The sequence below is a fragment of the Prionailurus bengalensis genome, chromosome F2, assembly GCF_016509475.1.
Source record: "Prionailurus bengalensis isolate Pbe53 chromosome F2, Fcat_Pben_1.1_paternal_pri, whole genome shotgun sequence".
Classification (NCBI taxonomy): Eukaryota; Metazoa; Chordata; class Mammalia; order Carnivora; family Felidae; genus Prionailurus; species Prionailurus bengalensis.
Genome location: NC_057353.1, coordinates 17,424,177 through 17,451,816, shown reverse-complemented (window position 1 = coordinate 17,451,816; position 27,640 = coordinate 17,424,177). Strand labels below are relative to the sequence as shown.

The 27,640-nt window shown below is 36.2% G+C and overlaps 2 protein-coding genes across 5 annotated transcripts; one reads left to right on the top strand and one right to left on the bottom strand.

The window, feature by feature from the left end:
• Nucleotides 1–433: 433 nt before the first annotated feature.
• Nucleotides 434–17,627, top strand: COPS5 (COP9 signalosome subunit 5). 4 transcript variants are annotated; one of them, XM_043602233.1, is made up of 9 exons: nucleotides 434–483; nucleotides 575–963; nucleotides 3,333–3,567; nucleotides 4,475–4,603; nucleotides 5,240–5,305; nucleotides 5,948–6,033; nucleotides 10,663–10,774; nucleotides 15,050–15,198; nucleotides 17,388–17,627. In XM_043602233.1, exons 2-9 carry the CDS (start codon nucleotides 821–823, stop codon nucleotides 17,470–17,472), a joined length of 1,005 nt encoding a protein of 334 aa, XP_043458168.1. In that variant the 5' UTR covers nucleotides 434–483; nucleotides 575–820; the 3' UTR covers nucleotides 17,473–17,627. The 4 variants fall into 4 exon arrangements, with proteins under 4 accessions (XP_043458168.1, XP_043458169.1, XP_043458170.1 ...); XM_043602234.1 differs by having other exon boundaries at nucleotides 459–963; XM_043602235.1 differs by having other exon boundaries at nucleotides 477–770.
• A 6,447-nt stretch (nucleotides 17,628–24,074) lies between these two features.
• LOC122496041 (thymosin beta-4-like) lies at nucleotides 24,075–24,639 on the bottom strand. Its single transcript, XM_043602237.1, has one exon. It carries the CDS (start codon nucleotides 24,600–24,602, stop codon nucleotides 24,468–24,470), a length of 135 nt encoding a protein of 44 aa, XP_043458172.1. The 5' UTR covers nucleotides 24,603–24,639; the 3' UTR covers nucleotides 24,075–24,467.
• Nucleotides 24,640–27,640: the final 3,001 nt, after the last annotated feature.

The window sequence follows — 27,640 nt, the reverse complement described above, 5'->3', positions numbered from 1 at the left end:
GTTTATTAAGCCGTAACTAATGTTAAGACTTGGGTACTAGAATTTCAGAACACGAACAGCTCCCGTAGATGTTAATTTTTACAAACAGGTCAGAATACACGGTCATAGCCTTCCACGAGTCTCCACAGCCTCTTCGGAATGCCAGAAAACACCCTGCTACAGAAGTGTAGCGCCAACCCACCAAAGAAGCCTTAGGATTTTACGCAAGTGCAGCAATTCATCTGCAACTAGAATGCCATGTTTAACTTCGTCTTAGCCCGCATCCAGAACTACTTATATCTCAAGTTTTTCACAGACATCCTTATTTTTTAGGTTTTCAACAAACATTTTATTTGAGGTGCCTACACCCATATGAAAACAGTTTCCCCCCATCCTATCTCAAGGATCTACCCATTTTTAACATGGCGGAGGCCGAGCCTGCGCAGTACGAACAAAGAGGACCGGTTCCAGTTTCTAGCATAACGTTAACGTGCCCTTCTTCCGGTACGGAAGACTATACCATTCCCATGCCCAATCATTGAGTTTGTTCTATTCATACATAAAATTTTTTTAAGGTAATATATTCTCATTTCAGCCACACGAAGATTCTTCTGTCTCTATTATGTAACCACTATTTATATCGTGGCACCCCGGAAGCCCTCCCGCCATCCGCGAATGGTCTGTACCGACTTCACCTCCGGTTTTAGGTGTCATGGCTGCCTCGAGAGACTAGTACGAGTTTGCACCTGTGCTCGGGAGGGTCCGAAACCCATACCTGAGAACCCAGCGAGGTAAAGTTGCGTCTTGGTTGTGGAGGCGACAACTTCTCCGATTCCTCGCAATGGCGGCGTCCGGGAGTGGTATGGCTCAGAAAACCTGGGAATTGGCCAACAACATGCAGGAAGCCCAGAGTATCGATGAAATCTACAAATACGACAAGAAACAGCAGCAGGAAATACTGGCGGCGAAGCCCTGGACTAAGGAGTGAGGAGGTCCCTGGCGAGACGCAGGGGAGGGAAGGGGTGGCGGGAGTTTAGGACACCCAGAGGGAGTGGGAGTTGCAGAGGGTGGAGAGCTTGTGTTTTCATGGGCAGGGAGAAGAATATGCGCCGGAGAAATTTTGATCCACCTTTTGTCTCCGCAAGTAGAGCCAAAGGCCCTCTAGGGAGGCTTGCTTTGACTCCCCCTTCTGTCTCTCTTTAACCCGTTTGCCTCCAGTTGATGTAAGAGAAAAACGACAAGCGATTTTTTGGTTTGTCAATTCTCAGTATCTGTATTATCATATGTATGCCGCACTCTGCCTTAAGCCTTGTGTCGATAATACACCTGGTTAGGACCAGCTGATCTCAGACTGGAGACTGCACCTGTCTTCAAAAACTAAGTCAGCCCAAGGGCCTCTAAAATAACTATGAGCCGTCTTTTAGAGATCTATAATCAATTTTTGATTGCCATAACAGTTTCAGAAACGAGGGTCCACCCAGTCTCCTAAAATATTACTTCAGAAGTTCACATAAGCTAGGAATTATATCAATAGAGTTTAAAGCTCTTTGCCCCTTAGCAAAAGCCCTGTGTCCCTGGGAATGATGACAAGTCAAGGACTGTTAACCCACAGCACTTACCTTTCCTGAAAGCAGATTATGCTAGGGAGAGAGTAAAAAGAGCAGTCTGTCAAATGGAAAGATAGAAAAGACAACAGTGTCAACAACAAAATTCTTCCGTCTTTCTCAGTTTTTTACAAGGGCAAACTCTTGTCAGTATTCAGATTCAGCCGTGTTTATCAAGTATTTAATACAGATTGAGCACTGAGCTAGGAATTTCCATATATTATTTAATCTGCATGATAACCCAGTACTATATTTTTTTTATTTAAGTAATCTCTACACCCCACGTGGGGCTTGAACTCACAAACCCATGATCAAGAGTGGCATGGTCTTCCAGCTGAGCCAGCTAGGTGCCCCTGCAGTACTGTATTTTCATTACTTTTCTGCATATAAGAAAACAAGCAAATATAAGTAACTTATTTCATGATCACACTGAGGCAATGAACTCTTAAGTGACAATAGACTGAAGTTCAAACCTCATAACTGTCACTAGTTAGTTAATTGGCCCTAGAAAATTAATGTGTCTTCATTTTTTATCTGTAAAAAGGAATTAAGACCTACTTTTATGGTAATGTCATAAAGATTAGATGAGATAATGTATTAAAAAATGGTCTACAATGTATGTAAATAGGAGCACAGTAACTGTCTTTTTTTTCTTTTTCCCAGTAAATGGGGGAGCCAAGATTTTAATTCATATCTGGACACCCAATACCAGGTCTCCAAATTTTTCAGTTGGGATTGAAACCTGTGGGCAGACATCTTAAAAAGGCTTCTCAGAAACATTGGCCACTTTATTAAAGACTAGTTATCAAAGACTGCTTGTCTGCTTACTTCTAGAGCAGGCTATGCATTTTAGGTTGCTGTAGCCTATTAAATATTTGGAAATTATCTGCTTCCCCTACTGTCCGATTGTGACTCTAATTAATTATATTCATCCTAGCTCTCTTGGGCTGTGTCAGTGAGATGGGAAAATGTAATTGTAGTGAAGAGTAGTTTAGTCACATCCACAGATGACAAACTCTGAACTAAAGATACTAGAGCTACATTCTCAATTTTGAAGCAGATAACACAGAAAGAAACCACACCCTTCAACACACTGATTTTTAAGAGTACTGTAAAAGATGGGTTAAGACTAATAACAGCTAGCACTTATAAAGTTTTAGTACATGTTAGGCACTAAGCTAAACACTTTATATACATTATTTCACTTACTTTATTTCCTCCTAACAACAACTCTAAATATTCCTATTTAAAGATGAGGAAACTGAGGCACAGACATGAAGTGGTTCTCTAGGCCACAGCTAGCATGGCAATGCAAAGATTCAAACCTAGGCAGATGGATGTCAGAGTCCACATTCTTAACCATAAGGCCAGAAAGTTAGACCTGAGAATCTTTAGGCACAGCCATCCAACTAAAGTCAGAATCAGAGATTTGGTGATTCCAAAATTAATGGAGAAAAAGCCTACTGAACTGGTCATATAATTCCTTTCTACTTGAATAGCATATTTAAAAAGCTTTTCATACTTTTCCATTCCCCTAAAAGGAAATACTTTGCAGGACTCTGACATGTTTATCATTTCCAGCCCCCTGCAGCAACTTCTGCTTTCTTTTTCTTTCCCATATTCTACAATCTTTCTCCCCCTCCCATCACTGTAAATTCCTTCAATACTTATTTGTTATCTTCACAAAAACTGTCTTTGAAATTGTGTTTTATAAAAGAAAGTTAATTATACTGTGCTTTTGTTTTATAGTCACCATTACTTTAAGTACTGCAAAATCTCAGCATTGGCTCTATTGAAAATGGTGATGCATGCCAGATCAGGAGGCAACTTAGAAGTGATGGGCTTAATGCTGGGAAAGGTGGATGGTGAAACCATGATCATTATGGACAGTTTTGCTTTGCCTGTAGAGGGCACTGAAACCCGAGTAAATGCTCAGGCTGCTGCATATGAGTACATGGCTGCATATATAGAAAACGCCAAACAGGTAAAAACGCTGTTTAAGTTTAGTAACTCTAATAAGAGTCTCATGGCGACTCTTGAGTTTCTAAACTTAAAACTATCCTCTTTACATTAAAGTTTATATTTAAGTTATTTTCAACAATTTCTATGGAAGATGTATATGAGGTTAGCATGGATTTTTTTTAATTAAATTCTTATACTCGAGTAGATCTTAAAAGTTTGCAACATAAGGAAAAAAAAGTTGTACCTAATGTATGGTGATGAATGTTAAATACATTTCTTGTAGTGATCATTTTGCAGTATATACATATATTGAATCATTATGGTGTACACCTGAACTAATACAATGTTATATGTCAATTATATCTCCATAAAAAATTTTTTTTAATTCTCACACTCAGTATCAGATGTATGTTTAAATCCAAAATTTTGGAAACAACCTAAATGTTCCTGAATATAAAACTGATTAAATAGATTATGGTATATCCATACAATGAACTGCAAGCCAGCCTTTAAGAAAAATAAAAATTAAAAAGTAGTTATCTATATATTTTATTTACGTGGAACAAACCCCACAATATTTTGAGTGAAAAAACAAAGTATAGAACACTGTATGTGGTATACTGTTGTTTTTGTATTAATCTACATTTATGCAAAGAATATATCTGCAAGATAAGTATGGAAGCAACTGGTTATAGTGGTAACATCTGGGCTGAGGAACAGGATAGTTGAGGGAAACAAGGTGGGACGGAAACAAGGGAGGAAAGAAGGTATTATATATGCCAAAAAAAATTTTTTAACCTGAAAGCAGCATATGCTGTGAACTATTCTGCATGCTATTACTTTATCATAATGCTATGTAAACAGTCAAATTACAGGTGTTTCTAAGATTAAACAGAAACCTCAATCTTCTTTGTCCTCTTCTTTGTTAGGTTGGCCGCCTTGAAAATGCAATTGGCTGGTATCATAGCCATCCTGGCTATGGCTGCTGGCTTTCTGGGATAGACGTTAGTACTCAGATGCTCAATCAGCAGTTCCAGGAACCATTCGTAGCAGTAGTAGTAAGTATTTTTGCAACCAGTCTTAAGTTCTTCACAAAGATTTATTAAAGCAAGTATACTGAGAACAACTATAGTAAAGAGCAATGATCTGGTGTCAGTATGCCTAGGATTGAATCTGAATTTCACCTCTTATAAGCTGGGACTTTGAACAAGTTACTCTGCATCTCTTGTCCTATTCTATAGGATGAGGGTGATCACAGCACCTATATCTCAGTTCCCTGCACACAATAGGCTTTCAGTAATGTTGACTGAATTGAGTAAGTCAGGAATTGCTAGAGCAGCTCTTGCTATGCTCAGTGTTTTAGATGCAATCCATAAGAAAGATTGAAATTGTTCATCTAGTAAAAGGAAACTTGAAAAAGGGCTAAACAAATCTTCAAATAACATTCTTAAATAGTATAATAACTAGACCTAAATTCTAAATTCACTGTGAGATTTCTATACTTACCCACTTTATTGAACTTTTTTATCATGTTTGGTTATTTTTTTCCTTATTTTTTCTATTATTTGGTTTATTTTAATCAGTGTTTCTGTGTGTGCATGCATGTAGTATTATATATACATATGTATTTCTAACTTTATAACATTTAAACAAATGAAGTATTTACATATATATTAAATATATCTTTCTTGTAGATTGACCCAACAAGAACAATATCTGCAGGGAAGGTGAATCTTGGAGCCTTTAGGACATACCCAAAGGTAATTTTTAAAATTTTAACTCCTTGTAATTTTTAAATGACTTATTTTTAAAGTCATATTATGGTTAATATCTTGTTTTGACCTAAAACAATTTAAAAATATTTACAAAATAGCAGTCTAACTACCACAAATTGTCCTTAGCAAAAGACAACATATTTATGCTATGTATTTTTTGTTTTTTAATGTTTATTTATTTTGAGAAAGACTGCACACACGGGCAAGTGGGAGAAGAACGGGGCGGGGGGGGGAGCCTCCCAAGCAGGCTCTGCACTGTCATGTGCTTATATATTATTAACTTTACTAAAAAGTAGTCTTCATTTGTTAATAAGTCTCTGTATGCCCATGGCATTCTGACAGGAACTAGACAAACAAGCTAAAAACATCAGTTTCCTTCTCTGCAATCTGAAATAGATGTTAGCATATGTGTATATCACCTAAGGACAAGAAAAATGAAAATCCAGCCATCAGCCACCAAATGGGGTTGAGGGAGAGTAAAAGCAATATACTTTTTTTTTTTTAACTGGAATGTTTAAGTTCAATATGTGGCTCCCCAAAATTAATGTTTCCATAAATGGAAAGCTTCATAGGAAACATGTTTCTATGTTTTTTTTAAACCTTCTATTTTTCTTCATTTTTGTTGAGGGCTATAAACCCCCTGATGAAGGACCTTCTGAGTACCAGACTATCCCACTTAATAAAATAGAAGACTTTGGTGTACACTGCAAACAGTAAGTAATTTTAAAATGTATCTGATGCCAAAGTCATCATAGGAAACCATAGAGATCATCCAGTCTAAGCCCCTAATTTTACAGATGAGAATAAAGGTTCAGATGAAATGTATTTCATAATACCTTTTAAAACTGCAGTAAGAATATAAAATTTAGGATAATGTTTAAAATTTTTATTAATAATTGTTTTAACCTAACATGTTATTTGCCTTTCGCACAACCATAAACATATCAGTGTACAAGATAGTTGGCTCATTAATGAAATTGACAGTTGAGAGAAGTTGTATTCAGGGCCAGCCTGACACTAGCATGTCTACAAGCCCTCAAAGTACCCAAGTTCCATTTAGCAAAAATTCTTCCTAAACATTTCACTCCAAAATTTAAAGAAGCCATACTAAAACCAATGAATAATATATACTCTTTAAGATAGTCAATCTTACAGTATATGAATTACATCTCAATAAATGTTTATTTATTTTGAGAGAGAGAAAGAGTGAGTGAGCAGGGGAGGGGCAGAGAGAGAGAATCCTACACTCCCAGCACAGAGCCTAATACAGGGCTCAAACTCTTGAACCATGAGATCATGACCTGAGCCAAAATCAAGAGTCAGACACTCAACCATCTGAGCCTCCCAGGCGCCCCTATATCTAAGTTTTTAGAAGGGTTAAAGCAATGAAAACAGTGTTCTCTATCTTCTAAATATATCTTGCTACCTAATATTGACCCAAGCCAACACCATCTGGATCCTGAACCAGAGCACTACTAGCCTTCTAACTAGTCTTCCAGCTTCTGCCCTTCACCCCTTTAAAGATCTTTTGTCAAAACTGAATCTGTTAAAATGTAAGTCAGATCACATTCCTCCTTCTCCAGAATGATTTCCTGTATCACCAAGAATAAGATCTATAGTCCTACCATGGACTACACAGTCCTATGTGATCTGACCCCTACTACCTCTCTGAGCTCATCTCCTATCACAAAACCCTTGCTTTTCCAGTCCAGCCATAGTGGCTTCCTTAGGGTTGTCAGAGCGCCAGGCAGATATCTGCCTCAGGGCCTCTGCACTTGCTGTTCCCACTGCCAGGAAAATTGTTCCTTATTTCCACATGGCTCACTAACTACTTCAGTCATGGAATATCTGTTTACGGGTCACCTTAACAGAGAGAATGCTCACTAGTCCTCTTGTCTAATATAACACCTTCCTGTCATTCTTTGTTTCAGTTTCCCAGCTTTATATTTCTTCTTAGCACTTAGGACCATCTGATAAGTTTTTGCTTCCTTGTTGACCCCAAGAATGTAAATTTCATGACACTAGAATTAATTCACTGCTGTATCCTAACATTTTAAACAGGGCATGGCACACAGAAGGGTAGGCATCCCCCACCCCCCAAAAAATGTTACTTAAATGATTATTTAGTATCCCATTTTCTCCATACCTCCTATCTTAACTTCCAGGAATACCCATGACTACCCATGTACTACTACTCTTATTTTTCTGTTCAGAAATTCTTAGAAAATTCTAGAATTTCTAAAATTGAGGTTTTAAATATATGTCATCTTTGACATACTTATAAAAAAATATATTCTTTTTTATTTTTCAGTTAGAGGCATGAGATTAAATCACATAATTTGCCCTATTGAAAAAAATTTAAACCATTCCTGTTTGAGAGAATTGCTCCTAAGCATGGAAACACCTTTGCTGTGATACTTTCATTTTCAGAGTAACAATTTTTTTTTCATTTATATTGAGTTACAGTGGTATAAAAAGCTTACACCTTTAATACCTACACTGCTGTTTTCACCAACTGCAGCTTTTGAAACAAAGACTAAAGCAGTCTATGCTTTCTGTATCTAAACAAACCTGCATTTTCTGTTTTACTGAAATAAGAGTCCATCAGAGAAGAATAGCCACTTTCTAGCTATCTTCATTGCTAGAGCCTAGAATTTTGAGCCTGGAATTGCTAAGATATTCAAAGATGTTCTCTTAGGATCAGTTCCTAAATAAGAGAGTAAACTTTTTCATAGGGCAAATGAGTGGCTTACTTGTCCCAAGTTGAAAGAGCAGGGGTTTGGAGCAGGCTGCTTACAGATCCATTTCCTAAATTATTTGGTGATGAGGTATTATTTGCAATTTATATTGATCTTTTTTCTTTCCTTGTTTAAATCCCACATCATATTGCACATCCAAAGTCTGTTTTAAACATAGAATATAATGTAGATAATAAATATTTTCAACTTTAAAGAATTTTAGTGAAAATAGGACACTAAGTGTTTTTAAATAAGCTTGTATGTTGTCAGTATTTATACAGGAACATGGCTTAAAGAGTAAAATGGTTCTGTGAAACTTACTACGAAAAACAATTTTGTACCATTCCCTTTCCCATCCCCCAGAGACAGTCACTTAAACTATTATTATAGATATTCCTGTAAGTACCCCATCTCTTCAAACAACATGCTGATAGTGCTACTTCTCGATTTTCAGTTCTAGGCAGTATCTATTATTGACTTCCTGTACAGAAGATGAGGATTTAGCTCCACAAGTAATTTTGAATGTTCTTCTTGTTTTCAACTCTGCTACTGAGATTTGCAGCTAATCACTACCTATTAAACAAAAATTTTCATTGCATCAGCCTATGGAATTAAAACAGTAATTACATTAAGGTGATCCATAAATTTTAGAACATAAAGCCTATTCTAAAACTTCAAGTTTGAGTTCCCTTATTTTCCATCCTTTATAAATTGGAATATCTGTTGCTATGTTCATCCTCTCATCTCTTTTTTCCTCAAGTATCAGCAATACAACCCCTCCTTTCTAAAGCTGACCTTTCCACCTAGCACTTCACTTCTTAAATACTCTCAAGTGTCTACAGTCTGGATGTAAAAATAAAACTGAGGCTTTTGATAATAGATACAACTTTCCATATCCTTTCTCTTCCTTTCTCTGCCACTTACTAGCTTTAAGGCTTTCTCTGTAAATGTTTGTCTATAAACTGGGAATAATAAATGCATTCTTTGTATGGTTATAGGGAAGACTAAATGAGAATATATGTAAAGTACACAGGAAATAACAGGTGCTCAAAAAATACACTGTTCCACTTCCACATTTCACTAGCTATGTCCTGTCCTTCTTCAGATCTGCACAGGTATCTTAATGTTGAAAAGGCCCTCACTTAATTGCACAACTAACTTGAGCCTGAGCCTTTCTCTCTTCACATCTGCTGCACTGCAATAGTATCTTTTGTGGTCTTCCTGCCTACAGTTTCTCTGTAAGACATCCTACCACAGCCAGCTTTCTTAAAACACCTCTTTGGCTATATCATTGTTGTAAAACACCTCTTTGGCCATAGCCATCACCTTCCAGGAGTCCCCACTATCTAGAAGATAAAGTTTAAATTTCTTTTTTTTTTTTAAGTTTTTATTTTTAAACTCCACTTAGTTAACATACAACGTTATATTAGTTTCAGATATATAATTTAGTGATTCAGCACTTACATATAATACCTAGTGCTCATCACAAGTGCAATCCTTAATCCCCATCACCTATTTAACCCATCCCCCCACCTATAAAGTTTAAAATTCTTAATCTTTTATGTAATGTGTTCCACCAACTGGACATTATTCTGCCATGGCTTAACTGTCCAGACAAAGTGATTTACTTACCGTTCCTTTTGTGGCTTTCCTGTTTGTAAGTGGATGCTGCCTAATGCCCTCCTTGCTGTTAACATATCCACACCATAGACTCATGAAAGGGTTACTCTGAGTCCTGCCTTCTTCCTGGGGCTTCTCTGGCAGTTCTGTCTACACTAAGAGTACTCATTTAATTATATTTAATTAGTAGGTGATTAATTTTATATATGCACTATAGCATCACTTCCTGTTATTCAGCACACATATTTAATTTTTTGTGTATCCATACCACATCTCCCTCATAAACAGTAATAGGCTCCTGAAGGTAAAGAAGTCCCTGTGTTTCTTTGTATTTACTAATATACAGAACCTATTTATTACTTTAAAAAATATGTTTTTTCATACATTCAACCAAATTTTTCATATTTCTTGCTCTCCCTAATTATAAGTTAGGCACTTTCGGAAGCAGAATTTAAGGTACTCTAAGGACTCTGCTTTAAAATTTGCTTTCCCAAAAAGTAGTAGGTCCTAATTAGGAGATTAGAAAGGGAGAAATGGGAAATCCACATGTCATTTTCAGTATATTTAAAAACCTATCAAAAATTATCGTTGACCCTAGAGAGGCAATTCTTTAAGTTTATGTGCTATTGGATAGAATTTATGAATTCAATAACATAGATAAACAATGTCATTCAGACATAGATAACGTTCAATAACATAGATAAACATATGTCATTCAGAAGTTCTGATTGGTTGTTGATTAGCTTGGGGGACTTTCTGGGCTCTACAATGGGAAGAAATATAACACAAGAAAGTTTAGTTAACAGAAGATTTAAAAGAAGCATAAGGAACCTGTGGCTACTGATTGTTCTATTGAACTAAAAACTAAAACATAACTATTTAGATATAAAATGTAATTCTTTAAATTTGGCCATAACTTTTATATATGGTTGAATTGTTTTGGTTTTTGTTTTTACTTATTAAATTTGTGCTTTTGTTTTGTAGGTATTATGCCTTAGAAGTCTCATATTTCAAATCCTCATTGGATCGCAAATTGCTTGAGCTTTTGTGGAATAAATACTGGGTGAATACCCTGAGTTCCTCTAGCTTGCTTACTGTAAGTACTATATTTCCAAGGGATGCATTTGAATTTTATCTAAGCTATATAAGTGGTTTAATATCTGGAATCCTTTTTCGTAGAAAGGCTATACCTGACTTGGCCAAGATATCAGGGCTGATACCAGATTCTGTATGACCAGACCTAGATTGGGATTCTAGGCCAAGCCAAGGTCTTTGTCATATACTACTGAGACTAAGTCCAAATGACAAATATAAGCAGTCAGTTGCGGGTGAAATCTGCCCCTGCCTTAAAGAGACTTCCAGAGAGAAAAATACAAATACTGTTTTTTGTTCTGTCAGGTGTCTCAGTTGGGACTCCAGTTACAAGTGACAGGAGACCCAACCAAACTGGGCTAAACAAAAAAGTGAATCTTGTAAGATGCAAAGTCCAGGAGTAGGCCTTACTTCAGGCACAGCAAGTTTGCATTCATATATTATTATTAAGTCTTGGTCTTTCTGTGTCAGGTTTGATTTCATATCAGTTAGCTTCAGTTTCAGGCTGAAAATAAGATGTCAGCATTAACCTGGGACCTCCCAGCCCCTCAGTTTCCCCTTCAAAAGAGAACATCTAGATACACACACTCATGCATAACCCCAGGCTAAACCTCATTGTGTCTGAGCCTTGTTTAGGTCACATTCCCATCCCTAAACCTGTTCCAGGCCAAGGAAATGAACACCAAGAGTGGCTGCGCCAAGTTATATACTTCACTGTTAGGCTGGGGTAGAAAAAACTCTTTCAGGAGCACATGGACTAAGAATTAGGAAGGGTTATTCCCAGAAGAAAATCAGAATACCATTAACTTAAAATAGCAGATGCTGGGCAGCAAAAAATAAAGTAAGTCACCGAATCTTTTCCAATTATCATTAAAACCTAACCTATCATAAAAACCTATCATTAAAATTTTACAGCTTGGTCAGGAACAGTTGCTTTCCTTTTTCTTTTTCTTTCTTTTAAGTAGGCCACCTCATATTGTACAGTATAGCATAATGGTTAAACCACAAAATTTGGTATGAAATAAACTCAGTTCAAAGAAAAAAGAAAATTCTGGCACTTCACCAGCTATGTGACCTTCAGAAAGCCGTTTAATGAGCCTGAACCTTCTCTTGGGTTCAGGGATAATAGTACCTACATCAGGAAGAACCCTGAGAATTAAATGAAATTCTTTTTTTTTTTTTTTTTTAAGTTTTATATATTTAAGTAATCTCTACACCTAACATGGGACTGGAACTCCCGACCCCAAGATCAAGAGTCAGTATGCTCTTCCGACTGAGCCAGGCAGGCGCCCCTAAATGAAATTCTTTATGTAAATAAGTAGTTAGCAAAGTGCCTGGCATATAATAAAGCCTCAATAGGTTACTGTTATTTTTTGTTTGTTAACATTTGTTTGTTAACAGGAAAAGGCCTCACTTGAGCATATTTTCTATGATTTTTTTTAATTTTATTTTTTTTAATTTACATCCAAATTAGCATGTAGTGCAACAATGATTTCAGGAGTAGATTCCTTAATGCCCCTTACCCATTTAGCCCATTCCCCCCTCCTACAACCCCTCCATAACCCTCTATTTGTTCTGCATATTTAAAAGTCTGTTATGTTTTGTCCCCCTCCCTGTTTTTATATTATTTTTGTTTCGCTTTCCTAATGTTCATCTGTTTTGTCTCTTAAAATCCTCATATGAGTGAAGTTACATGATATCTATCTTTCTCTGACTAATTTCACTTAGCATAATACCCTCCAGTTCCATCCACGTAGTTGCAAGTGGCAAGATTTCATTCTTTTTGATTGCCGCATAATACTCCATTGTATATATATACCACATCTTCTCTATCCATTCATCCATCGATGGACATTTGGACTCATTCCATCCTTTGGCTATTGTTGATAGTGCTGCTATAAACATTGGAGTTCATGTGCCCCATCGAATCAGCATTCCTGTATCCTAGGATAAATACCTAGTAATGCAATTACAGGGTCGTATGGTAGTTCTATTTTTAATTTTTTGAGGAACCACCATACTGTTTTCCACAGTGGCTGCACCACCAGTTTGCATTCCCACCAGTAGTGCAAAAAGGGTTCCTCTTTCTCCAAATCCTTGCCAACATCTGTTGTTGCCTGAGTTGCTAATGTTAGCTATTCTGACAGGTGTGAGGTGGTATCTCATTGTGGTTTTGATTTGTATTTCCCTGATGATGAGTGATGTTGAGCATTTTTTCATGTGTCAGTTGGCCACCTGGATGTCTTCTTTGGAGAAGTGTCTATGATTTTAAATACAGTTCTGACAAGCCTTCTGTTCTTTTTTTTTTTTTTTAAGTTTATTTATTTTGAGAGAAAGTGCAAGCAGAGGAGGGGCAAAGAGAAAGACAGAATCCCAAATAGGCTCCACACTGTCACCACTGAGCCCAACATGGGGCTCGATCCTACTAACCATGCGATCATAACCTACGCCAAAGCCAAGAGTTGGACACTTAACTGACTGAGCCACCCAGGCGCCCCTGTTCTTATTTCTCACCCTCAGCCATCAGAAGTAGCAAATTAGAATGAAGGAGAGTGATCATTATAGCATACTTTCATTAAGTGCTTCCTTTGTGCCAGACACTGCTAAATGCTTTATATGGAGTTATTTCCTTATAGGCAAGTTTCCTAATAACAGCCAGAAGTGACACATGATAGCAGGGGGAGTAAACACTAAGACCAGAGCAATCTAAATCTTTGTGTAAAGGCAAACAGCTCTACATACTCAGCCAATGGCTATCCCTGTATTCTAGCATTGCATGTATTAGGATATTAATAATCAAGTACAGATTAAATTATATTTCCTCTTGTGGTTTTATATATGGTAAATTGCAGCATTTAAAACAAAAAATTTATAAATATATGTTCAACTCCTCTCTTTCCCCAGCTAAAGCATATAACCTAAAAACTACAGAAGAAAGTAATTTTCTGACTTAAGTAATTACTTTCCTATACTCATTCCATGTGTTTGAAATATAGTGTCATTTTATGTCATTTTAACAGTATAACTGTTGCTGCCATCCTACATTTTTAAGGCTTGAGATAAATATTCCAAATGTGCAGTGGTCTGCAAACCTTAGTTTTCAAATCTTTGGGGGCAGAGAATGTATTGGTGTCCTAAACCATTTAGATCTAGACAAAGTGAATATAATTGCATCGTTAAAAAATATTATCAGCCTATAAACTCATTGGAAGAACTGGAAGCCTTGTAAAAGGCCCTGTGTAGTGACTGATGACGGCAAATAACTTCATGTTTGGTGGATGAACTGTATTTCATGTACATGTCTTACAGTCTGAGTAAATAGAGTAACATTAATTGTTGCCAAATTTTTTATTAATCTTCATTCTCTTCTATTGAAGATAAATGAAATGGAATATGTACTTAATAACTCATCTTTGTGAAAATTTGTTTTGTATTTTAGATATCCCATAAAAATGCTTAAGTGTTTAACGCTTAAGTTACATATGTAACTGTTAAAATTTTTCTTTTTAAAAAGTATAAAATATTAACAGACAAAACAGTGTATGTAGCACTTACAAATGTAGGTGTTTAAGCAAGCATACAGCAATATTCTAAAATATAACTAGTTATAGCTAGGTGGAGGGATTATAGGTATTTCCTTTTCTCTTTATATTGTTCGGCATTTTCCAAATTTTCTGCAATAACTATTAATTTTATAATCACAAAAGCTAAAACAAATTTTTTAAAAACTGTTGTTAAGTACTAATTCTGAAAGTTCAATGAGAACAAATAAAATTAGCTAACAATTATTAAGCCTTTACCAGGTGCCATGGACAGTCCTAAGATCTTTATATATGTTACTTTAGATATATCACTTAATGTAATCTTCATAAATAGCCTTAATGTAGAAATTACTGCTGTCCTCCTCCGTTTTCAGAAAATGAAAGTCCAGAAAAGTAAAGGAGTTTTCCCAAAGCCTCCGACTAATCTGCAGCAAGGCCAGACCTGAGACTCAGACTTGTGTACTTTAAAGCCTCTCATAATAACAAATAATAGATTTAAGGAGTCAAAAATAATTCCAAATTTAATCTTTAAATTATAAAAGGGGGAAAACTCTAAACTTGAACTGTTTGAACTTTGGAGTCAGTTTTTTACAAATAAATTTGATTTCTTCACTATCTACTTATACTTCATGGTAGAATTCTTTGTAAATGAAATGTTCTAAATAGAAAAAAATTAATTCATATATATATGCATGTATATATACACACACACTGACACAATACCATTTTCCCTACAGAATGCAGACTATACCACTGGTCAGGTCTTTGATTTGTCTGAAAAATTAGAACAGTCAGAAGCCCAGCTGGGACGAGGGAGTTTCATGTTGGGTTTAGAAACACATGACAGAAAGTCAGAAGACAAACTTGCCAAAGCTACAAGAGACAGGTAAGAGCAAATCTATTCCTGCCCCTCTTTTTGTTTCAAAATTTGCACATTATATATAGTAGGATTCAAATTCCTTTTCAACTTATTTACAACTTAGAATTGTACCTGAGTATTAATTTCTTGAGACTTTCAGGAGTTGTCAAATGCACATTTGAACCTAGAAAATTCAAGTTAAAACATTAAAGGCTTAAAGATCTAGGTAATGTAATGAAAAACTCCCAGTCACCTTTTTTTAGATTTAGCTAGAAAGTATAACAAAGAAAACCAATCCATCACTGCATCTTTAAAAGAAAAAATTTTTGCAAAGGGACATCCCAATCTATTCTATCTTACTCATCTGTTAAGGGTTTATGTTGAGATTTCTTAAATTGATCAAATTTCACATTTTTATGAAGTTTCAAACCCCTAAATATCACAGAAATTATTGCATCTCTCTTAAGTGATTCTTCTGAAATTATCCTTAATACAGTAATTTAGTATCCCAAATCTCACTCCCAAAAATTTGTTAGGAACAAACCTAGAATGTGTTCTCTGATAACTTACAAAATAATCAGGTGGCCCTTCAGATACATAGAGGACTAGGAAGAAATCTAAATATCATTTACTTTCACGAAGGTTTGACTTTTAATGTGATAATTAGAAGCAGAGAGGAAGGGAAAACTATGTTGACATCTCTATAAACTGACACTTTGGTATGCAGAAAAACTGGACTGGTCAATAGGAAGGAGAAGGGAAAGCCAAGTGTGTTAGGAGGGAGCCATCTTGGGTTAAAATCATCTCATTCCTTTCTTTTCCATGAGTTTTTAGAAGACATAGGGCTGGTGGTCTGGATAAAAATTACATTTTTCTTTGATATTAGGTCTCATTTTTGGTACCTGCACTGAGTGTATGTTTTTGCTAATCTAGATGTTGTCTGTGATTTGTAATTTTATCTACATTTATATCTCAGTTTCTTATGAAGCAAAAATTTCACAATGGGAATGTCTCCAATTATGTAAGAAGAAAAGTAGGAAGGAAACAAATAGTAGTACAAAAGTAGAGAATTTTCCTGTTTTGGGTAACTTTATAAGAATCATATCTCTTCCGAATATTGGTGGGTTTTTTGTTTTGTTTTGTTTGGGTTGTATTTTTTTTTTTTTTTTTTTTTGCTTTTAATTTTTTATCAATTCTAAAATCTAAGTCGTTTACCCACTGTAACTTTGACCTTTGGTGATTATTTCAGAAAAAAAAAGTATAGGATTCTTTAAAATCTTTTTTATTCTAAATAATAAATAATAAGGAATAACAGATTTTAATGTAATATTAGAATGAGTCTTTAATTATGACATATATAATTTCAGTCACCTTCCAAAACAGGACTTTCCCCAAAACTCCTGATAAGTAATAAAATTAACTTATGAATTACAGTAAAACTTTGGATTGCAAGTAACTTGTTTTTGCAAGTATTCTGCAAAACAACCAAATATTTCTAATAAATTTTAACTTGATAAGCAAGCAGTGTCTTGTAATACGAGTAGTATGTGATGCCAAACAGCGCATGATCACAACTGAGTCAATGGTTCTTGAAATTCGCTTTGATATATGAGGGCTTTGGATTACAGGCATGTTTCTGGAACAAATTATGCTTGCAAACCACGGTTTTACTGTAGATCATATTTTACACTGTTATTCTCTTGTGAAGGTTCTAGTAAGTATAGTTGACTCTTGAACAACATGGGTCCACTTATTCATGGGTTTTTTTTTCTATAAATACAGTATAGTAGTGTGACTGTAGGTTTTCTTAACACTTTATTTTCCCTAGCTTACTTTGTTATAAGAATATAGTATATAATACAGGTAACATACAAAATATGTGTTAATCATCTGTTTATCAGTAAGGCTTCCTATCAACAGTGGGGTATTAGTAGTTTAGTTTTGGGGGAGTCAAAAGTTACTTGTGAATTTTCAGCTGTGCCGAGGAGTTGGTACCCTTACTCCCCACATTGTTCAAAGGTCAACTGTAATGAAATGGTTAAAAGATATGCAGAAGGCTAAAAATCAGAAGAGTAAACTGTAAATTGTTGTGATTTGTGGAGTATGAATAGAAATGAAAACCATTATTGGGGGTACAAGGATAGAAATGGGGGGTACTTGCATTTTCGAAAGTTTTCAGCTCTTGTGACATTATGTGATGTGTTTTTTCTTTGCAGCTGTAAAACTACCATAGAAGCTATCCATGGATTGATGTCTCAGGTTATTAAAGATAAACTGTTTAATCAAATTAACATCTCTTAAACAGTCACTAAGTAGGCTTTTTGACTGAAAGCCAATATGAGAAAAATACTCAAGTAACACTTTAAAACCAGTTACCAAAAATCTAATTAGAAGTATAAGGTGCTCTGAAGTGTCCTGAATATTAACATCCTGTAATAAAGCTCTTTAAAATGAAATTGTTCTTTCATTATTTTTCTAGTATCCTTTAATGTTCTTAAATAGAAGGGAAAGAAATATTTATTGGAACCTATTTTTTAAAGAGTCTTGCCTATCTAAGTCAAAGAATTTCAGCACTTTACCTGCCATACTGATTATCAGAGCCACTTTTCAATTTGCCTATACCTTCTTTTGGTAGTCCATTAGTAAAAATATAATTTGATTTTTTTTTGTTCTTATGAAATGTTAACCAAGTCACACCAGAAATTATTTTCCTGAACAATAAATAACTTAAGACAGAGCCTAACATAGGTTTTCTAGGTATTCAAATATTTACCAAGTACCTTTACTGAACAGGCCTAATTTTACTCTGCAGATATTCTAAACCAGATAGACAAGGCCACTGTCTTCACAGAACTTACCATGGAGGCTAAAGCTAAGTTAACAAGAACCTGTGTGTATTAGGAAGGGAGAAATAGTGTGCTGGGAAACTCAGGAGGAACACTTAAACCAGAGAGGAGTTCCCAGAGTGAGCTTCCTGGAGGAAGTGACCTGACATAAAAATGAAATTTAAAAGACAGGAGGACTAGCCAGAAAAGCAAAATGAGGAGGCAAGTTTATAAGCAGAGAGTATAGCAATGTGTAGAAGGCAAGAGGCAGAGAGCAAGAACCTAGTACCTTCAAGAACTGAAATTCCATCAGACCTGAGAGTGTCCAGTTGGATGTAAGAAGTAGCAAGAGATGACTTTAACAGATGAGTATAGATCCTGCAGAGGCATTTGGGACTTTATTCCAATAGCAGTGGGATCTTAAAGGTTTTAAACAGCAGAAATGTACTAGACTGATGTTTCTAAGAGCACGGTTGAGAGATCTGGGGGTGAGGGCTGGCTGAGAGCAAATGAAATGACTTGTGGAAGATGCTGAAAAGAAGACAAATCATGGAAACATCAAATATGAAAATCGGCAGAGGAAAATGAGAACACAGGAGCAGAAAACTTTTAAGTAATTTACTCATGACCTGACACACTGCCAAAAAGGTCAAGGAAAACAAAGCCTAAAAGTTTTCCATTGGGTTTAGCAATGAGGTAGTCTATGGTAAGATGAAGAAGCCCATTAATACTAGTATCCAAATACATTCTCCAATGGTTGATGTGATATGTTAGCATTTTGGTTTCATTTTGTAACCCTTTAATTTTTTTTTTTTTTTAAGTAATCTTTATGCCCAATGTGGGGCTTGTACTGATGACCCCGAGATCCCGCTAAACAGCCAGGTACCCATTATTTTGTAACTCTATATAAAAGCAGGTATCCCCAATTTCGCATGGCTCAAACTGACCTCCATTTTTATACCCTTTAAGAAAAAATGACTGCACTCAACAAGCAGCCAAAACAATCTACTGCCACAGTCTTCAGCAATACCTTTAGGAACAATGACAGGGCTGAATGGTTAAGTTTTTGACATGAAAGAATAAGGAGTCATTGGAGTCACCATGAAAACATACTAGGAGCTTTCATTCTAAGATTTAAATACAGTTAATCCACATTTAATCTGACATTCATGACCTAAACAAGACACTTTCGTGTTATGGAAAATGCCTATAATAATTACTAGGAAAAGAAATTATTTCAGTCCTAACTTCATTGGACTCATTTTGAGAAATCTCCACATTTCAGTAATGATGCCTTGACTGGAAGTAATACACATATACACATAAAAATATCCAATTGCTGAGGCACCTGGGTGGCTTGGTTGAGCATGTCTGACTTCAGCTCAGGTCATGATCTCACAGTTCATGAGTTCGTGAGTTTAAGCCCCACATCGGGCTCGCTGCTGTCAGCCTGTCAGCACAGAGCTTGCTTTGGATCATCTGTCCCCCTCTTTACCTTCCCCCAGTTTATGCTCTCCCCAGAACAAATAAATACATATTTTTTAAATCTAGTTGCTTAAACAAAAAGGATTTGTTGGCTCACCTGAGTCCAGAATCATATTTGGTTTAGGCACAGTTGGATTAGGCTTCCTGTTACGGTTCTCAGCTCTGCCTTCCACATGTTGACCTAAACCTAAAGCTGGATTCCCTCACGCTGGCTACCCACCACACCATCCAGTTAGGGTGAAAGCTGCTCGTGATTGTCAAAATAAGATTCTAAGTTCACTCTGGACAAATGGATCACGAGCTCACCCCTGAGATTACATATAGAGACTGGTTTAAACCAATTTAGGGCCACACCGGGAGGTAGGAATGGGATTAGTAATCCCCAAAATGTATGACCACTATACACTGAGAGGTTAAATGGATACTACAGAGGCAACCAAAAATGTCCCCTCTACTCAATGGTCCAATCCAGCAAAAAATGACCCAGAAAGGAGCATTTGCACGTTGTTGTAAATGTATTTGCTTTATTAAAAAGCAAGATCCTTTGTAATGTATTTTCATGATCTCTTTTGGCATAAATGCTCAAATTTAGATTAATGTGCTTTTAGGAAATCAGGGTTTAATTGCAGCCATCATTCAGAAACTAAGTTGTGAATTGGGGTTGCCTTTTCCTGCAAAGTATTATCTTACAGTCTTGAGCTATTCAGGAGCTGAAAAGAGCATTTTCTAAGTGAAGTCTGTTTTTTGTTAAGTTTCTTTTTTTTTTTTTTTTTGAGATAATTTCTCAAGGTCTTTGGTGATATTATACAGGAAATGTCACTCGTCATCAAAAACTTAATCCCAATGTCCAAATAATAAGACTGGAGCCAGAAGCACAGGCTGGAGCAGAGATAGAGAAGTCAGTGGATATGGAATGGGGATTGGGACCAGTCAAGAATACATACAGCAAGATCCCGGAATCAAGGGTGTTCCAAATTTTCCATATTGTTTTAGTATCTCTAGGTTCTTGTTCAAAACAACTCAGCAGTGCTATACATTATTGAGAATTTATGCATTTACTACCATTTTTTGGTTACAATGTCCAATTATGAAGTGAGTTCTTCATTCTACAGGTTTTACTTATTGATTAACAATAAGATACCACACATCCTGTTATTTTGAAATCAGCAGTACTGCCAAGAACAAAGAGCCAATGGGAAGAGAAGCCATTTGTGCTCCATTGTTTCTGAATTTGGAAAATAAGTTCTGAGACCAAACATCATGTGCTCCATTTGAGGGATCAAGTGTGAAGATTGTTGTTACAAATTAGTAGGACTACCTGGTATTCAGAATTTTGAAAAATCACTGCATTGCACAATATAATAATAAACTGACTAACAGCACAGCCGTATGGAAAATAAACACAGAAGAGCAAGAGCATAAGCAACAATGAATCACAGAAACTGAGAGTTGGAGTGCTGCATATTGCAGAGGTTCAGTTTCCAAAAACTTATATGAGTGATGAGGTACAGATGCGTAAGTCATGCATGCAGAGAGGAGTTCATTTGTATTGCGAAGCCTGCACTGTATCCACATGTAGCTGAATAAACTGAACTGAACAGAGACTATTGAATTTCCAAGGTTTCTTTCTATATTTCTGGATCGTTTTAACTATAAACACCAAAGACATACATTGGTGGACAATGTGAGGGCAGGGGTTGTTTGGGTATTGTTTTTTTGAAGATAGGAAATATATTAGACACAATGGCAGCTGTTATTTTTATTCATCCTTACTACATAAAATAAGTAAAAGATGATAATGTTAAAATTATGATGAGGTATTTATTTCATTCACTTTCATTATTTAGTAACTGATGTATCTGTATCACTATGTTTGCAAAATATTAGTTAGAAAATTGAAAATCTAATTGCGTGTTCTCTTGTTTTGGCCTGTTTTCGATACAAGTTCCAACAGCAAATAAATTTACCTTCTTGGGGCGAAAATGCTAGTTTAAGGATTTTAATTAATTTCTTCTGAGGTAACCAGTCTGTAAGTTTCTAAACTTTTCTAAACCTTTTATCCAAATATTAGTGGAAGAAATACCATCTACCTTTGTAAATATAAAGTTATGATCTACTTATTTTAGAAAACTAATAACACAAAGCTCAACTCAACTATAACCAGATTGGCATATTTAAACTTTTGATCTCAGAAATCAGAATATTTCAAAAATAAAATAAGGAACTCTGTCATTTGGGGTCAAATTTGGGAGGAAATAGCTAAAATCACAGCTTGATAACTAGCACCAATGATTAATTGCTTTTTCAACATGTGGATTATCTTGGTGCCAAAAATTATGGAACAATTGCCTAACAAATTGGAGAGTCCCTGATGTCAGTACTCATATTTTCTTTGGATTATACTAAGCAATTATGCTAACCTTACTAATGACTGAGTAAAATGGTATTGTGCCTTGGGGCACATTTTGATGAACTACAGTTGTACTTCTCATAACCTAAGAGGCATATGCATAAAGAAGTATATTGTTCAGAATAGGGCTCTGTGACCTTTATGTTAGATTATAGAGAATTATAAATATCTATCACATAACTATGAATATGTTTATCATTAATAGTCATAACTTTAAATTATTTACCTTCCTGAAAAATTAACTGATAAAAGCTCATCTCCAAATAAATGTTTGATTTAAATAGCTCCGTTTTTGTTCCTAGAATTTACTACCCCATACCACATCCTCATATGCAGTTCAATTTATTATTTGTACTAAATTTATTTGCATTTATTATTTGTACTGTATTTATGATATCAGATAAATCCTTTAAAACATGCATGTATTTAGCTTTAATCCTTTCCTTCAACTTCTACGTAATCCATCTATCGTTTCTCGAATGTGTTTCCAGTATACTTGAGGCTATTATCTTAATATCCTGGACTTAAATAAAGTAACAGAAATTAGGATAAATAAGAAATTTAATTTATGATCTGACATTATGAGGACACAATCATGGTTGAATAATTATAACTATCTGAAATGTTCTATAACTTCAGAAAAGTTGATCTGTCACCGATGTGAGAATTACACATCAACACCACTTTTCAGGGGAGATTATTTTTAAACATTCTAAATGGTCTTAATATTTAGGTAAAATACTACATCACTTAAAACTAAGGAACTATTAACTATTGAAATAGTAATTTATTTAGACAGACAACAACACAATGAACTTCTAGCTATCCCCAGATCTAAAGCTATATTAAATATGAGAATTGGGAGCACAAATAGAAATTATATTTTCTAACTTTCAGGCTCTTGCTATCAGATTTCTAAGAGCATCTTTGATAATACTATATAACATTACATTTCAATCAAGATTTTGAATTTCAAATTTTAATAAAGTGATAACTGTTCTCTCATTCAAATTTTAAATATAATAAAATTAGTTTTTCCTAAAAACAAAGGGAAATTTTACATTCTGCCTTATGGGTTAAATGCTGCTATATATCAAAATCCAAATTTCACACTGTGGCCTAAGGGCTGATGGATTCCTGTTTTGCTTTCATTCCATTCTCTCTCTCCCCCTCCTCAAAAGGATCCAGCAACACTGTCCTCTGGGTCCTTAAGCTCATCCAGTTCTTCAACACTCACCACACACCACACTCCTCCCCGCCCCTGTCCCCAAGCCCTCAAACTGGTGTTTCTCAGGCCTGGAACACTTCCTTGCAGGCACTCAGGCCTGCTTGTTAGTCTCCTCAGCCTTCAAGTCTCTGTCCAAATTCTGCCTCCTCAGAGAGGCCTTGCCATCTCATCTTAAGATAACACCTCTCTCCTTCCCTCCTTCCACCCCAGTTTCACTCCATTTCTTTCACAGACTGTACCACAATCTGAAATTATCTTGGTCATTGATTTATTTACTTTTTCACTGCCTCTCTCTGCTGACTAGAATATAAGCTCCAACAGCTTGGGGACTTGATCTAACTAACTTCTGTATCCCCAGCACCTTGAACAATGGCACATGGCAGGTACTTGGTGAGTATTTGTTCAGTGAAGAAACAAATGCAATGGACATTTCAACTTTTTAAGAAATATTAACAATATGTGTTTTTAGAATGACAAGATTAAATGGGTTCACGTCTTTGTATGGGAAATTGACTTTTGTTGCACTGTGCAATCACTATAAAATAAATCTCTTTTCTCAAATTTCTTTTTCTCAAATTTTAATAGATTTAAAACAAGAGTGGAAAAAAATTGTTTTTCAATCAAGGGTCACCATTATGGAAATATGGAAAGGGCCACACATTAGCAAAAAAGCACCAGCCATTTTCAAAAACAAGCATAAAGGAAAGGAGCTCTTTTCAAACAAGCTGACCTAAAATAAAGCAGAGAGAAGCCAAATAAATAAAGCAACTAAACAAAGTATACAGGTATACAAGATGTTTCACTGATTTTGATATATAACCTGTGTACAAATCATTTACAATTATAGAATATATAATATAGCAAATGACAGAAATCAGTTACTAAGTTTTTTAAAAATTATTTCTTGGGGTACCTGGGTGGCTCAGTAGGTTAAGTGACCAATTCTTTTTTTTTCCAGGTTTTAAAACTTTTTATTCGCATACTAAAAAAAATTGTGCATTCCAATAATTAAAATCATTTGAACAAAAAAATGGCACTCTGATTAAACTGCATTTTACAGACTGTAGGACACCTTGAACCAGCTTGTTTTTTAGATTTCTCTGGTCCTCCCACCCAGCTTCTTCCTTCACCAACATGCAAGTTCTTTTCCTTTGCTGCCAGTCAGACAAGCAGATGGGTGAGGTAGGCGCCTTTGTTTGTCAGTAGTTCTCAATGTGGCAAGGGGCAGCACAGTCATTTAAACTTGATCCAACCTCCCTGCATCTTACAGAGTTAAACAGCTAAAAGAAGTAAAATAAGAAGGCAATGCTTGTGGAATGTGCAGTGCATACTGGTGGCGCATGCCTCATTACGATTTGCCTGCTTGCTTCTCCTGTTCAATCGTTTCTTTTGAAGGCAGTGGATTTTTCTCTTGCGTTTCTGTCTTCTTCAGTTTCGACTTATCAAATTTCTCAATCTCAGCCATATCAGGTTTGTCAGTCATGGTTGCAAAGGAGGTGCACAAGCAAGCGAAGTCCGATCTGTGCAGTGGCCTCCGCCTAGTGCCCAAGTGACCAATTCTTGATTTCAGCTCAGGTCATGATCTCATGGTTCCTGAGATCGAGTCTTGCCTCAGGCTCTTCACTGAGAGGGAGGATTAGGATTCTCTCTCTCTCTCTGCCTCTCCCCCCCACACACTCTTGTACTCCCTCAAAATAAATAATTTTTTAAACATTTTTAAATAAATAAAAGTTGTTTGTTATTAGTTCCCATATTGTATACATCATGGCATTAGTAGGCCATGAAGCTCTTAATTAAATGATCATCCCCAGGTTACAGAAATCAGGAGTAATACCTTGAATGGAAACTGCCTCATCCATAAGCAAAGGGTTTTCTTTGTACTATTCTACAAATGCAGCTTCTATTTCCTTTCCAAATATCCTATAAAAATAAGAATCATGCCCCAAATTTCTAAGCAAATCTTCCTTGCTTAAAGGAATTTTCCATTGCTCCCTGTATTATTTATTGCTGCAAAACAAATTATCCCAAAACTTAGTGGCTTAAAACAATATACTTTTATTATTTCACAGGTTTCATGGGTCAGGAATTTGGGTCCTCTCCTTCAGGGTCTCTCGTAAGGCTTCAATCAAGGTGTTGGCCAGGGATAAGGTTCCATCTAAAAGCTCAACTGGGGCATGACTGACTTCCAAACTTAAACAATAGGTCTCAGTTCCTCATTGGCTTTGGCTAGATGTCATGTTCAGTTCTTTGCCATGTAGGGCCCTCCTAAATGACAGTTTGTTCTATCAAAGAGCGCAAGTTACTTGCTCTAACTAAAGTTACTTGGAAACTCCAGTGGAGACTTTTTAAAATGTGCTTCATAGCACTATTCTTCCAAGAGTGCCCTTTTTTTTTTTTTGCCCAAGAGTGCCTTTTAAAATGATTCTCAAGACTTCACAACATTTCTTTTGCAAATACAAATTTACCAACATCTGTTAAAGTGTAAATCTTAGAGTACTTTACACTAAACGTGTCACTGAAGACAAGTACTTCTTGTGGTCTGCCAAATTACCGCCATATTGGAAAATACACAGATTATTGTTTAACACTGTGTGCCACTAGACAGGGATTATATCTCACACATTCTCTCTTTTTTTAAGTTTATTTATTTTGAGAGAGTGCACACACTCATGGGGGAAGGGCAAAGAGAGGGAGAATCCCAGGTAGGCTCCTCACTGTCAATGCAGAGCCCAACAGATCTGGAACTCACAAACCAGGAGATCATGACTTGAGTGGAAATCAAGAGTCAGACACTTAACCAACTGAGCCACCCAGGCATCCCCGTAGCTTTTTATTCTTTAGGTACCCCTCCTCCTCAAACTCTCCCATATCTGAATCTAAATTGTTAATTTATGAATCACTGAATTATTATTTCTTCTCAGAACAAATCTCATCTCTGATGACTCTGACATCTTAACCAGCTTTGCTTCTCTCTTCCATCCAAACTACTTGGCCTACTTATTGACTTGCTATTTCTCACTTCCCTACCTTCTCCCACACTGCCATTTATGACCTCATGGTTTCAATGATTAGTTCTATGCTGGAAACTATTAAACCTCACTTCACACTTAACATGCATGTATAAACCAAACTCATTGAGTTCCCCTCAAATTTCTTGCTACCTCTCCTCTTTCTCCATTATCATTCCTTTATCCTAGCTAATACCCAGGGATTATTTCCAACTTCTTCCTCCCTTTATCCTATAAATCTCTGTTAAATCATGTTTCAAGATGCCTCCTAAATTTGTTCATTCCTTGCCACTTCCTTTGCCTTCAACCTAATCCAGGCCGAAACTGCCTCACAACTGGACTTTGGCAACAATGTCCTGAATGGGATAAGGGTTCATCTGTCCATATCCCCCTATCTTTTCTTCTAGGTCAATGAGATATAAGAAAAGGGGTTAGGGTTAGGGTTAGGGTTAGGGTTAGGGTTAGGGTTAGGGTTAAGGTTAGGGTTAGGGTTAGGGTGAAATCAGGAGCCCAAGGGTAAATCCCCTCTCTGTCACCTCAGATGTGACCTGTAGCATATTTCTTTCCTCCCTCTAGGCTGGGAGTCTCCTTATCTTCAACATGACAAATTGGACAGTACACATGGGCAGTAAGTTGCCTTGCAACTGTAACAGTCTTCTACTCTGATGCTTCTTTGCTCAAGGAACAGCAATAACACCTTTCCACCTTTCCCCACACCTAAACCACCCATACCCCTACCCCCATCCCACCAATATCACAAGTGTTACTGTTTTCTGTCTTGCACTGTTTCTTACATCCTGACTGCTCAATTTACCATATCCCTAATGACTCCCAGTCTATCCACTGTAAATGTCAGTTCCTTGTTCTATTCTTCCCCTTCACTTATATATTATTCATTTTGCAAACATTTATAGAGTGACTACTAATGTACAAGGCACTTTTTGCCAAGTCCTGGAAATAGTGAAGTTAAAGACATAATCCTTGCCCTCAAAGAATTTACCAGCTTATTGGATACAATTAATAGGTAACAAATATATACTAACATGTTAAATGCTATGTTAAGGAATTTAATATATCCTAGTGGGGGGGGGGCGGAAGAGAGAAACACTTAACAAGATTGAGTACATAGGAAAGCTTCAGAAAGGATGTGCTAATTCCAAGCTGGGTCCTTGGAACTCAAAAGGGAAATTTCTTTTAAAACAGGGCATATTGGGCCAAGTGTCAGAATACTGGAGAATAGAGGGCAAGAAGCAAGCAGCAAAGCTAGTCATGATGAACGAAGTAGAATGTCACCCTAAAGACTTTTTTTTTTCCTTTCCTGAGGAAAGGGTGGAGTATGCGCTATACTTTGGTCTGTTGCTGGGAAAAGGTGATTATTGGGCACTGAAACGTTTAAAGCTGATAGAAGGATCATCTAGTAAGAAGGGGAAATTGTGGCCTGCAAAAAATTGTTCTGGCTACTGTTTGGTTCACTAAACCGCTAACATGACCGATGCCTCACGACCTCACCAAA